This window comes from Fundulus heteroclitus, unplaced genomic scaffold (genome assembly GCF_011125445.2).
Source record: "Fundulus heteroclitus isolate FHET01 unplaced genomic scaffold, MU-UCD_Fhet_4.1 scaffold_45, whole genome shotgun sequence".
NCBI classification, from domain to species: domain Eukaryota; kingdom Metazoa; phylum Chordata; class Actinopteri; order Cyprinodontiformes; family Fundulidae; genus Fundulus; species Fundulus heteroclitus.
The window spans coordinates 1,452,620-1,467,404 of NW_023396868.1; the positions used below are offsets into that span (position 1 = coordinate 1,452,620).

Consider the following 14,785-nt stretch of genomic DNA (forward strand, 5'->3'; position numbering starts at 1 on the left):
ATGCATTGATGTCTCGAAAGTTCCAGCTTTTCACCATAATTCCCACCTACTCCTGCTACTATTCTTACTGATCAAGTAGATGGTATTGTTTTAAAGGCTAAAGGAGGACTTTCTGCTTCCGCAGCATTATATCTTCAATTTTGTTATCTTAAAAAACCTTTTTAAACGTGTTAAATTATTGCTCAGCAACAGAAAAAGAAAAGTTTGACTTTCTGCTTTGGAATCAGCATGGACATACTTAATTTCCTTTCCAGAGGAATTAGAAATATGATGTAATGTTACAGACTTTGTATTGTATGATTATATAAGTAAGCACATTGTGAGCATTGTACAATCTATAGTAAAATTCCTCATATGTGTAGACATACCTGACAAATAAAACTGGTTCTGATTCGGAAAATTGGTGTGAACAGTGAGTCCTGCCGATTAGATATTTTGTTGACAATTTAAGGACTTTATTTAAAAATTTACCTCAGCTAGAGATGTTGGTGATGGATACATTTCAAAGCCACCCCAAAGGATCCATGATGGGTCTTTTCACTCTAAATGGGAATATCAAATTTCCTGTTTCCATCGAATGCAACATCGCAGTGACGTAGCATCTGACGACCGTTAAGACCCACCTTGGTCCCGCCCACCGGTGGCATACTGTCTGTGATTGGTTCGTTCGAGCGACTGTGACACCTAAATTGGCTGAGACCGTTGTCTGTTGCCTTTGAGTGTGTTTAGCTAATTATATTAGTGGAATCGGATTTATTCTGTAGTCCAACTGTTCATGTTTCATTGTTCGGGCCTGTTGGTCCCACTATTCCAGGACAAGATTTGGTTAGCTAGGCTAAGTTGACGGCAGTTTAGCTATTGTGCAAAGTCTGGAGAATCCGCGCAAGGCAAAGAGAAACGACTCCTAAAATGTCTTCGGACGAAGACAGAGCCAAGGAAATACTAAAGGGCTTTAAACTGTATCCTTTCATCAGACGTTTGCAGTGCGCTAGCTGTGTGTTCCAAACAGGTCTCTATGGCTGAGCTGAGCTGCTACGGCTAACCTGCAGCACCACTGCGGCGCCTCTTCTCTACTGTTTCCACTGTCTGGACGCGACGGGCGGCCCAGCTGGACCCGGGGCTTCACTGGTAGCTTGTTGTTTCCTTAGAGTTCCTTGTGCCTAGCGGGGCTGCCACGAAAAACTGCTTTAGATTCGCGGGACCAGATGTCATTTTGGCTCTTGCTTACTTGTCTCAAGTTTTTTAGCCCTAATGCCCTTGAAGCGTGAAAAATACTGTTTTGTTAAATCTCGTGTTCCAATATAGAGAAGTTGGCCCAAGCGGTCGTATTTTCTGGGTATATTCTCAGATTAATGGCCGTTTCTGGAAAAACGAGTTTATGCTGCGTTTAAAAGATTGTCGAAATTGATCTGCTCTGTAAACAGCGGGTAATTTTTATGATGAAGGAAGCGAAGAGGAGCAGTTCTTCATCTGCGCTGTCAAATACAGATTAGGTGACAATCCCAATTCTAATCCGGAAAATTTAAATAGAAGGTTCCGAATGTTGATCTCACATTGCGCAGAGAAGAAAACGTTGAAGCTTTGGCCCATTTGATTTCGGTTTGGTGCTGGTTGTGTATTTTGAAAGCAAATACTTGTTTACTACCGTGTGTATATGAGGTTCATGTGGAAGTGGAGCTTTAAAATGTTTTGTAGTGAACATGAACTGACATAAACCCCTTTCTGGGGGAAATTTGGTAGGTCACATTATGGTAGTGGAAGTACAGTTTCTTTTTGTTTGAGCTTGTGTGAATAGAAATCTAGTCAGAACTGGACTGAGTTAATGCTGTGGATAATTTATTTTTCCCCTATACTTGCTGGCGAGCTCCTTGGAAGATGCTACTGAAGCCAGTTTTGGATTCTGTTCTTTTTCTTCCTGATTCTCACATTCATCATTTATCTAGAAGCTCTATAACACACCAGAAGCCAATATTTGGCTGTCCTGGACCCTGTCTGAATCAGACCTGGACCTATAAAACGACATCGATACCAAGCACTGTAGGTCATTCCACAAGATATTGTTCCGATTGTTGGAGAGGGAAACCAGGAGGAACCGTGCGTCAGCGGTGCTGATTCAAATTCTAGCTCCCCTGCGGTCTCTGTAGTTAACATCCCTGAGCCATCCTAAGCCTCCCCCTTGGGACGTTCTCATCCATATGATGCCTAAAACTGTTGCTCTCATCTGCAGCAAGGAGCTGATTTCCAAGCATAATCAGAACTATGACTGGACTCATATTGTTATAATCCTGCTCAACTCAGTATTTTGATATATTATCATAATAATCATAATTATTCTGATTTATAATAGTTGTGTCTCAAAGGAAGTAAGGGCAGGCCCCATGCACGATTGCTGACCTGTCTTAACAATTTAAAGTACTCCATATAGTGTGTGAGGACAGACTTCCTCATCCAAGTATTGGAGGCATATTCACTACATTACAATGATCAGCATTAGGCTGTAATCAAGCTCAAATTACCCAGTTTGTTATTAGGCGCCTGCCTATGCATTGAAATGCATGCGGAGCCTAATACTATCCACCTAATAAGGATCCATCACCGTTAATACAGGCCGAATCGTAGGGTCTGCCTCCACATGCTATACATCAAAACGTTCGTCTCGATGCTGTGAAGCGGGCTTTTTGTACTTGACGCCATTTCCAGTTACCCTGGTGACAAAATTAACCAAAAACCGCTTCTTCAACACAGTTGACCTCTCCATAATTCGGAGCAGAGCATGGCACTGGTCTTTGGTACAGTGGGTTGGGTGTTTGGCTGCCAATCAAGACGTTGCAGGATCGTAACCTGTTATGGCAATTCCAGAGTTTTACATTTTTACCCAACATTTAATTTTCCTTTGGGTTTAAATAAATATTTTTTAATTTAAATCAACACATTTCACCATTTATTGAAGCCTTTAACATTTTTATTCACATATTTAATTTTTTCATGCTACATTTAAGTATTTAATTGTGTTTTAATAACACCAATTTTCCATGCTGCTTCGATGCAGACGTTCTCCTGTTGGCTGGTTTTGACGTAGACAAATCCTTATCACTCAGAAGATTTGATTTAAAATCTCCAAGCAATAAGGGCCTACAACCAAGGAACTCAGAAGCTTTGGCTTTGACGGTTATGCGCACCACCAGGCGGGCGCCTTCTTCAATTTCTTCAGAAATTGAAAGTTTCTAGTTACTGATGTCACTCAAGAAGCTGTTGGTTTGCTGTCACTACAAAAATCATTTGAGGTGTCTCTGACTATCTGACAGCTCAGTTGCCATGGTTATTTGGATGCGTGGCGAGTGGTGACCGGGTATTTAATACTGATTTTCATATGTAACACAAAAGTTAGATAAAGCATTTCAAGACTAAACTTGACACATAATTCAAAGAGTTTGCTGCAGCACAGCCAAGATTGCAACAAGGACTCCAGAAACAAACGTGAAGCTTTTACCGCATTTATTGTCCTTGATCAGTGCCCATATTCACAAAGATTCTCAGTCTCTCAGAGAGCTCGTCTTAACCTAAAAATTCCTACCTAGGCGTCTTGTCTTACAAAGCAATTCAGATGCTGCTGAGAGCCACTCTCAGTAAGGACATGACAGAAATTTTTATCTTGGTGAGGAGGTATGGTTGACCCCGTTGGTAGGTGTAATGCTGTCTCTTAAGAACTGTGATTGGTTGATTAGTACAAGTAAAACAAAAAAAAACAACACAAATGTGCTCCTAGTAATGAAACGAGAGATATTAGACTGGATTAATAATTGTGTCATGATAGTGAAAAATAACAAAACTTATTGTTTGTCACACAGCATCAAGATGTTTTAAAGCACCTTATTTAGATCTTCATTATTTTGGCATGCTTGTTTTTACTCGCCAGATATTTTACTACCTTATCTTTTTGATATTGTAGTAAGCATTGTGCTGGGGTTGCCTGCTTATATAAAGTGGTCAGATTTGGCAAAATGACGGACATTAAATGGAGGGAGAAAACAAACATCTCTGGGAGTGTTAAAAGTTAAATTGGTCACTGCACAAATGCAGTTTAAAGTGTATTGCTTCAGATCAAGGCGCCTTTTACTCTGCACACCTTGGTGCTTTTACGCATCAGCCTGAAAAGTGAGCAATCAAAGCGAGGAGACGGCATCGCACACACAAACTTAGATGACCATTTAGGCTACCAAAATTATCATGCAATACAGAAAATATTTTCTTAACTCTTTTACATACATTCTTTGTACATTTCTCCACTTTTTATTCATGATTATCCAAAGTTTTTCTGTTATTCTTTTATCCTTCTTATAAATACCTTAGGTAGACTAGAGCTACATTTAACCTGAAGGGCCTCTGAAACTAATTAATTTGCTTGGGGCTATTTATGTAAAACAGCCCAATGACGTAGGGGGAAGTGAGGGAAACTGCAGTACCACAGCATAGACAAACAGACAAAGGCAGACTGAGAAGCTGTTTCCATATCCTGCCACTCATCCAGACTCCAGAGAAACAAGTTGGAGAACTTTTGCGGATGGCGTTGCATCTTAGTCAGAGCACCTTCAACATAGGCAGTTGGTTTATAAAAGTTCTGGTTGCTTGTTTTTGGTTGTGTTTCCTTAACATTTTCTTGCCAGAAACTGGATGAATCTTCGTGATGCAGAGACGGGGAAAGTGCTGTGGCAAGGAACAGAAGATCTTTCTGTGCCAGGGGTAGAACATGAAGGTACGTTCACAAAGTAAATGTTATATTGCAACAGTGGTGCAGTCCTGCTTCTGTCAGTCTGCCCCAGGACAGCTGAAGCAACAATGTAGCTTGTCACTGTGGGAATATGTGAGTGAATCACTGAATGTGGTGTAAAGTGTATAGTGCTTGCGCTACCCACTGCTCCACTGTGCAGCCCAGCATTATACAAGTTAAGGTAATTTATATTAAACAAACAAGTTTGGTAGGCTTTAGAGTTACACACTAACTCATTAAAGCTAAGGCTGGCGCTTTTCCCCAGTCCCTTTTTGAATAACTGCTCATGCACAAGACCGTCTTACCTTGCTCTTCATGGGGATCACTCAGAATGAAAGAGCACGGATGCTGGCGTTAGATGAGTGCGTCAGAATGATTGCCATGTGGGACAACCAATAGATAAGGGGATTCTTCCGAAACTTGAGGGACAGAGGAGGGTGAGTATATAACGTCTTTGGGTGAGAGAAGGAACAAAACTCTATAACCTCTGGACCCAATGGCAAAGATTGGTTAGTTTTTACAGGCATGCAGCTCCTACAGAGAATGATTTTTTTTAAACCTCCTTTTTGTGAATACATAATGTATTAACTACTTTCAGGATGGAAGGATGATTTTACCCAGTATAACCAAAACCCAGTGTAACAATAACCCAGTATAACAGGGGAGTGGTGACTTTGTGTTTAGAGCCGCACAATTGCACGCTGAGAAGGTTGCAAGTACCTGGTTCAATCTCCGCAGACTGCCACTGTGGGTCCCTGAGCAAGACCCTTAGCCCCAGATTCCTCCCCGGGCGCTGTGATAGATGCCCACTGCCCCGTAAGGGATGGGTTAAAATTTAGAAGACAAATTTCATTGAAATGTACAATTGCAATGACAAATTATGATTTCTTCTTCTTCTTTTCTTCTCAAAAAGTGTTTCTGAACAGGATTACAAAATATAGCTGTAATTACACACTAATAAAAAAATCAAACGCCTATAATTTTTTCTAAAGCAGCAGAGATTGAGCTTATCAGAAAGGCAAAAATAAAAGTAACAAAAAATACGACCAGAGTAAGTATTGCACAATTATTGGTTATTTGATAATATGGCATACTTTGGTAAAAAATGTAAATAGTCAAATAAAGGAAAGACAGCAACCGATTTCCACAGCGATGTGACAAAATATGCATGCTAGGACAAGCAAAACCCAAAGTAGTAAAAAAGAAAACATGCAAATAGACATCAGATGTCTGGTTTAGAGACAGTGGTGCTGAGGAAAGGACAGGATGCAGTGCTCGAGGTAGCGGAGATGAAGAGGTTGAGGTTCTCTTTACGAGTGACGAAGATGGATCAGGAATGTGTTCATCAGAGGGGCAGCTCATGTTGGATGTTTTAGAGATAAAGCTAGAAGCCAGACTGATATGGTTTGGACATGTACAGCATGAATTGTGAGTACATCAGTAGAAGGTTGCTGGGGCAGAAAATGCCTGGCAGAAGACCAAGAGGAGATGTATGGATGAAGAAGATTCACCCCAAGTCAATCCAAACTGACTTGGTGTGTGAGTGTGTACCTCTGTTGGGTCTGAGGTGTATCCCCCCCCCCCCCCCCACCACCACCATAAGTAGGACATGAGGCCAAATGCAACTTTTCACAGTTTTTTGAAGGTACTACAGACCTTTACTCACTTGCTTGACAAGTTGAAGAGCAGAGAAGAGGGAAAGACACGGAAATGGTCTGAGGACAGGAATCACATCCGGGATAGCTGCATCAAGGAATATAACCTCTGTACATGGTGTGTCAGCTCTTCCATTGCTCCACTGGATGTCCTTCTAGTTTGATGTCAGATGTTGGTCCAGTTTGAAGTCAGCAATACAAATGGTTGTGTATGAAGTCCTTTTTGTTTCAATAAAATTATGATTTCCAAAAACTTCGATCTTCAGTGTTAGCCTTTTGTTTATCCATTCCAAGTTTTATAAAAAAAAACATCGGGTTAAATAACTCAGACTAGTAAACCTTAATGAATCTTGTTTAGTTTAAGACTCTGTAGTCCAGTTTAGTTAGCGTCTTTGAAAGCCACTTTTAAGCCAGGACATATTTACCAGTAAGGTATGTGTGTAAGGCCATATTGTTCCCTACATTAAACCCTTCTAAGTAAAACCACATGTGAAGATCTATTAGGATTGCTTTTTAGACAAGCTATGTTGTAATTAGTAGCATTAGATCATTGTAATTTGTCCCCATTTTTGTATTTTTTAGCTCGTGTCCCAAAGAAGATCCTGAAATGTAAAGCTGTGTCCAGAGAGCTGAACTTTTCTTCCACTGAGCAACTGGAAAAGTTTAGGTTGGAGCAGAAAGTTTTCTTCAAAGGACAGTGTTTAGAAGGTAAGCAGTGATAACAATAGGCCATCTAAAACTGGAGACTGCATTGGGCTGTCCCGTATGTGACATCAGTCTACCCCACTTATTTCTAACAGGGACTAATGAGTTATTTAGAAGTTAAACTTAATGTCAATTTTTCATATATTGTATAGATCAGCGGTTTTCAAATTCATTGAATGTGAGCCTCCCCTTGGAATAGGTAAAGATAACCTCCCCCCTCCCAACCACAAACCTACCCCACACAGGTCCCTGCAGTAAATGCATCTTTCTTTTGTGTTCCTGGAATATTGTGTTTCAAAAACAACTGATAGCCCAATGCATGTTTTTTATTGTATTTATTTTAACAGAGTACATTCATAAAAAAGGCCTATTCATAAAATATCCATCCAAATATTTCTATCTTACAGGTTACTTTTACTGAAACATCACGGACAGTGGGCCTAGTTTTAAAATTGAACTGTCATTAGAGCAAATTCATAAACGATTGTTTTCAACAGCAGACAAACTGAACTAAACAGACGGCAATGTCAAACTGAACTCACGTCAACACGAGACGTCAACCGAAAGAATAATAATAAAAAAGCAAACCTGAATTAAACAGACGTCAACACAATCCATATTACGATTTACTTTTAAGGCTAATTATACACAATTTAAACATTGCTATTTTAACAAACAAGCATTTTATTAGATGTTATCTCTTATCTTATATTAGATCTCCGCCTCTCTGCCTGTTCGGATGCTTTTTTCTCTGCTCCCTACTTGCTTGCATTTTCCTGCCTTTTACGTTTTATCTCCTTTTTATCTCTTAACCAAAACCACAGAAAGTTGGATTTAGTTATTTTATTTATGTCCTTTTACTTATTTTTTGATTTTTAAAAGATGCCTACCTTCACCACAATGGACTTTGACAAGCTTTTACTGAAGATAGCTGTTATGGAACTGAAAATCTGTCGACTCGAAGTGAATTATGATGTAAACGCCGCGCATGGAAATGCAACAACCCTGCCTGTGATTCCGAGCGGTGACCACCAGCCCAGCGACTCAGCGAACAAACAGTTACCTGAGGAAAATGAGAATCCCTGGACCACTCTGGGTGCAAGACCAAAGGATCAACGAACCCCACACCTAGACAAAGAAAACTGTCCGAGACTACAGAGAGATGTCCCAAGACAAGTGAAACCACACCGGGCTGTTCTCAAAACAAATGATAGGAGTAAGCCTACTGGAAATGTTGGAATTCCATTACTAAACAGATTCGCTCCGCTCCAAAATGTGACCCAGGAGGATCTTGACATCAATCAGAAGTATGTCAACGATCTTCGTTCTAAGACATCAGAGAAAAGACATGCCACAGGGCCGAGGACCCTGATATTATGCAATGGATCTGTAAGTGAGATTAAACATTTCTGTAACAAGAAAAACACAGAGGTGTTGATTTATAACGACAGGAACTGTGGCCTGGTGTCTGATATTTCAGACATCTTTCCAAGGATCTTGAAAGAACGCCAGACCTTGGAAAAACTCATAATACAAGCTGAAGCCCTGGGCGACGTCACCCGGATAAGAAAATCAGAAGTATTGAAGGAGGATTACATTCGTCTGTTGAACTTAGTTGAGGGCCTTAATGTCAAGGTGTTTCTCAGCGGCTCTCGTGCGCCCGTTAATTGCGGAGATGAGATTTTTTCTATAATTCTGATTCTAAACAAATGGCTGGAAAAAAACATGCAAACAAACAACTGTGACCTTCATAGACAACTTTAACATCTTTTGGGAGAGGAGACATCTGTTCAGGGACAATGGTTTACATCTAAATAGGTCAGGTGCAAAACAGCTGATTTCAAACATCTTCTATTCTGTGAACCATGCTCCATCAGCTTTGTTCCAAAACAAAGATCAACCAGTGCCAAAACAAATGATAAGCCCAGTACAGCCCGAACAAGCCAAGATAAAGATGGCCAGAAAGATGACACAGAAAGAGGCGTCGTCAGAGCTACAGGAGGATTCATCCCAGATCTCAGCAGGACAAAGAGAGGACCAAGAACCTCCATCGTCACAAACACCGGTCCAGACTGCACCCGCCTCCCCTTCTTCTCCACAAAGCCCAGAAGTTCCTTTTCTGGAATTTTCTCATAACATGAACAAAGTATTTAAGATTGGCCTACAGATGACATCCTTTCCACATAGCCATTCTGCTGTGACTAAACCAGCATTTTCCAAAGGCCTCAGAGCCTCCTACTCTACGTATCACAGAACATTCTGGTACTGAGGAACTCCAAATTACTTCGCTGTGATACAGATCGGGCCCTGGCCGCACGTTTATCAGACATGACAGTTTCCAGCATCATATTGGGCCTTTTGCCGGAGATTATGGAATATCTGTGATGATACGTGGCAGAAATAAGAAAAACAAAAGGATAAACAGGAACAAATACTTAAAAGTCATAAACTGTCAGATGCAACGTGCCACAGAGACATCATCAACCACTAAGTCATATAAACTGGGTTTATTAAACATTAGATCTCTGTCAGGAAGATCCCTTTTATTTAATGACTTCATTATTGGCAATAATCTTGATGTAATGTTTTTAACAGAAACATGGTTACATGAATCTAATGAAGAACTTATTCTGTTGTAGTCGACACCTCCAAACTACAATTTTCTTTGTGAGAGCAAAGGAAAGGTGGAGGAGTAGCAACATAGTTTAATGATTCACTAAAGTGTAAAAAGTTTTTTTTGGGAAAATTTGACTCTTTTGAACATTTGGCTCTCCAGGTAAAGAGCGCGGTACGAACTATGTTTCTCAATGTTTACAGGCCTCCTAAGTCTACATCAAACTTTTTTAATGATTTTAGTGACCTCCTATCTGTGATATGTGTTGAATATGACAGTTTAATTATTGTGGGAGACTTCAACTTTCACGTTGACAACCCTGAAGACAAAAGTGCAAAAGAACTGTGTGACACACTTAGAAACTTTGTTTTAACTCAACATGTTAAACCAAAAACAGGGACATATTTTAGACTTGATCATCACTAAAGATCTAAAGATTTCTAAGGTCAATGTAACTGATCACTTCTCTGTTACCTTTGAAAGCATTATTTCCAGTGACTCATTTAGCCAAAGGGACATCGTAAGAAAACCCACCTTTAAGGACAATGCCACGGAAACTTTTATTCAAGCTTACTCTGCTACTTCAACCTTGGGCTGCAACTCAGTAGATGAGCTAGTAGATTCAATTCAATTCAATTCAATTTTATTTATATAGCGCCAAATCATGAAACATGTCATCTCAAGGCACTTTACAAAGTCAAGTTCAATCATATTATACAGATTGGGTCAGATTATACAGATTGGTCAAAAATGTCCTATATAAGGAAACCAGTTGATTGCATCAAAGTCCCGACAAGCAGCATTCACTCCTGGGGAAGCGTAGAGCCACTGGAAGAGTCATCTGCATTGTACATGGATTTGCTGCAATCCCTCATACTGAGCAAGCATGAAGCGACAGTGGGAAGAAAAACCACCCATTAACGGGAAGGAAAAACCTCCGGCAGAACCGGGCTCAGTATGAACGGTCATCTGCCTCGACCGACTGGGGTTACAGAAGACAGAACAGAGACACAACAAGAGAAACAAAAAAGCACAGAAGCACACACTGATCTAGTAATCTGTTCTACATTAGATGGTAGTAGCGGGTGAGCCGTCTTCTCTGGATGATGTCACAGTTAACAGAACGCCAGACCAGGTGTACCTACTATGAAGAGAAAAGAGAGAGAACAGAAAGTTAAAGCAGAAATGACAACACATAATGCATAATTGAAGAACAGTAGAACTCAATAGAGTGAGAAAATTAGATCCTGATATACTCCAGTAGCCTAAGCCTATAGCAGTAAAGCTATAAAGGTAGCTGAGAGTAACATGAGCCACTAGTTATAATTTTTGTCAAAAAGAAAAGTTTTAAGCCTAGTCTTAAAAGTAGACAGGGTGTCTGCCTCACGGACCAAAACTGGGAGTTGGTTCCACAGGAGAGGAGCCTGATAGCTACAGGATCTGCCTCCCATTCTACTTTTAGAGACTCTAGGAACCACCAGCAGACCTGCAGTCTGAGAGCGAAGTGCTCTGTTAGGAACATACGGGGTAATCAGAGCTCTGATATATGATGGAGTTTGATTATTAAGGGCTTTATACGTTAGAAGAAGAATTTTAAATTCTATTCTTGATTTAACAGGAAGCCAATGAAGGGAAGCTAAAATTGGAGAAATATGATCCCTCTTGTTGATTTTCATCAGAACTCTTGCTGCAGCATTTTGGATCAGCTGAAGGCTTTGAACTGCATTTTGTGGACTTCCTGATAGTAAAGAATTACAATAGTCCAGCCTTGAAGTAACAAATGCATGGACCAGTTTTTCAGCATCACTCCTGGACAGAATGTTTCTAATTTTGGCGATATTCCGGAGGTGAAAAAAGGAAACTCTGGAAACCTGTTTAATATGGGATTTAAATGACATGTCTTGGTCAAAAATAACACCAAGATTTTTTACTTTATTACCAGAGGCCAGGTTAATGCCACCCAGATTAAGTGATTGGTTAAGAAGTTTATTTTTTGAGGACTCTGGCCCAAAGATTAAAACTTCGGTCTTGTCAGAATTTAGATGCAGGAAATTTAAAGTCATCCAGCTTTTGATGTCATCAAGACATGACTGCAGTCGAAGTAATTGATTGGATTCATCAGGATTTATGGATAAATATAGCTGAGTATCATCAGCATAACAGTGGAAATTAATCCCATGCTGTCTGATAATTTTGCCTATCGGAAGCATATATATATAGTAAAGAGAATTGGTCCAAGGACTGAACCCTGTGGTACTCCACAGGTGACCCTAGAGTTTGAGGAAGATTTATTATTAACATGAACAAATTGGAATCTGTCTGACAGATAAGATTTAAACCAGCCTAATGCTTTCCCCTTAATCCCTACAGTATGCTCAAGTCTTTGTAGGAGAATATTGTGATCAACTGTATCAAACGCAGCACTGAGATCTAACAGGACAAGTATAGACACAAGTCCATTATCTGAGGCCATGAGAATATCCTTAGTGACCTTCACCAGAGCTGTTTCAGTGCTATGATGAGCTCTGAAGCCTGACTGAAACTCCTCAAGTAGGTCATTACTTTGTAAATGTTCACAAAGTTGATTAGCAACTACTTTCTCAAGAATTTTAGATAAGAAAAGAAGATTAGATATAGGTCTGTAATTTACTAACTCATCTTGATCAAGAGAAGGTTTCTTAAGTAAAGGTTTAATAACAGCTACTTTCAAAACCTGTGGTACATATCCATTTACTAAGGATAGATTAATCATGTCTAAAATAGTGCCACTGATCAAAGGGAATATGTCCTTAAACAACTTGGTTGGGATTGGGTCTAACATACAGGTAGATGGTTTAGATGAAGCTAAAATTTTAGATAGCTCAGAAAGCTCTACTGCTTCTAAACAGTTCAAACACTGCGCAGATTCTAAAGATTCCTCCAATGCTGCCTCACTTACTGAGGACGAGGTAATCATGTTTGGGAGGATGCCAATTATTTTATTTTTAATGGCATCAATTTTATTTATGAAGAATCCCATAAAATCATTACTACTAAGAGCTAAGGGAATGGATGGGTCAACAGAGCTGTGGCTCTGGGTAAGTTTGGCAACTGTACTAAAGAGAAATCTAGGATTATTTTTATTCTCTTCAATTAATGATGAAAAATATGCTGCTCTAACTCTGCGAAGAGTCTTGTTATACAACAATAGTCTGTCCCTCCAGATTAAGTAGGATTCCTCTTGGTGTGTAGAGCGCCATTTTCTCTCCAATTTCCTAACATTGTGCTTCAAGGAACAGCTCTGAATTAAACCAAGGAGCCAGCTTCCTGTGAATAATCACCTTCTTTTTCAAGGGAGCTACATTGTCTAATGCAGAACGCAATGAGGAAGTCAGATTGTTAGCAAAGGTATCGATTTGTGAATGGGAAGAAACAGCAATGCTGCCATCTACAGGGCATTTCTGCAATACTGAGGATATTAAAAAGGGGACAGACTCTTTAAGTTTTGATACAGCATTATCCGATAAAAATCTACTATAATGGAACCCTCTTTTGGGGGTGGAGAACTCAGTTAGATTAAACTCAAATGTTATTAAAAAATGATCAGACAGGACAGGGTTGTGAGAGAATACTGTTAATTCTTCACAATCAATGCCATATGTCAGAACAAGGTCTAAAGTATGGAGCCGAGAGTGCGTCGGTTCATGCACATTTTGAGCAAAACCAATTGAATCTAGGATAGTTTTAAAGGCTACACTAAGGTTATCACATTCAGTGTCAACATGGATGTTAAAATCACCCACTATAATAACCTTATCAGTATTTAACACCAAATCAGATAAGAAATCTGACAACTCATCCAAAAACTGAGTGTAAGGGCCTGGTGGACGATACAAAACAACAAACAGAAGAGGTTTTATTGCTTTGCAGTTTGGATGAGGGAAACTGAGGGCTAAATGTTCAAAAGAACTGTAATTATTAGTTGGCCTGGGACTAATTAATAAATCAGACTGAAAGATAGTTGCCACTCCTCCTCCTCTTCCCACAGATCTGGGAATGTGGAAATTTGAATAACTGGAGGGGGTTGACTCATTTATACTAACGTAGTCCTCTTGTAGCCAGGTTTCTGTGAGACAAAACAAATCAATCTGATTATCAGAAATCAATTCATTAACTAACAAAGTCTTCGGAGGGAGAGACCTTATATTTAATAGACTACATTTAATTATTTTATTTTTTGGCTCAAAGTGATCCGTATGAATTTGTATTAGATTTTTAGATAACTTTCATTCTTAAGTCTCAGGCATCATTGACTGCATTGCTCCAGTTAAAGTGAAAGTTCTTTCCGGAAGGAAAAAATCTCCTTGGAGAAAGGCTCCAGCAGTGAGAGGTGAAAAAAGGGAGTGTCGAAAAGCTGAACGCAGGTGGGAAAGAACAGTCTTCAGGTTCACGATGACATCTATAAAGAGAGACTTTACAGATAGAACTTCGTCCGTCCGTCCGTCCGTTGTCTTCCGCTTATCCGGGGTCGGGTCGCGGGGGTAGCAGCTTCAGTAGGGAGGCCCAGACGTCCCTCTCCCCAGCCACTTGGGCCAGCTCCTCAGGAGGAACCCCAAGGCGTTCCCAGGCCAGCCGGGAGACATAGTCCCTCCAGCGTGTCCTGGGTCTTCCCCTGGGCCTCCTCCCGGTGGGACGTGCCCGGAACACCTCTCCAGGGAGGCGTCCAGGAGGCATCCTGACCAGATGCCCGAGCCACCTCAACTGGCTCCTCTGGACGTGGAGGAGCAGCGGCTCTACTCTGAGTCCTCCCCGGATGACTGAGCTCCTCACCCTATCTCTAAGGGAGAGCCCAGACACACTACGGAGAAAACTCATTTCAGCCGCTTGTATCCGGGATCTCGTTCTTTCGGTCACGACCCAAAGCTCGTGACCATAGATGAGGGTAGGAACGTAGATCGACCGGTAAATCGAGAGCTTCGCCTTTTGGCTCAGCTCTCTCTTCACCACAACGGATCGGTACAGCGCCCGCTTCACAGCAGACGCTGCACCAATCCTCCTGTCGAT

At 40.6% G+C, this 14,785-nt stretch overlaps 1 protein-coding gene across 4 annotated transcripts in view; it reads left to right on the forward strand.

Annotated features, from left to right (window-relative positions):
- Positions 1-667: 667 nt before the first annotated feature.
- pde6d (phosphodiesterase 6D, cGMP-specific, rod, delta) overlaps positions 668-14,785 on the forward strand; it is a 48,890-nt gene continuing 34,772 nt past the window's right edge. The window contains exons 1-3 of one of the 4 annotated variants that reach the window (XM_036131664.1): positions 668-959; positions 4,665-4,753; positions 7,006-7,131. In XM_036131664.1, the coding sequence (XP_035987557.1) occupies positions 910-959; positions 4,665-4,753; positions 7,006-7,131 (265 nt within the window). In that variant the 5' untranslated portion in view covers positions 668-909. The remainder of the gene's footprint in view (positions 960-4,664; positions 4,754-7,005; positions 7,132-14,785) is intronic. The other 3 variants (XM_036131663.1, XM_012858435.3, XR_002427664.2) reach the window with 3 other exon arrangements.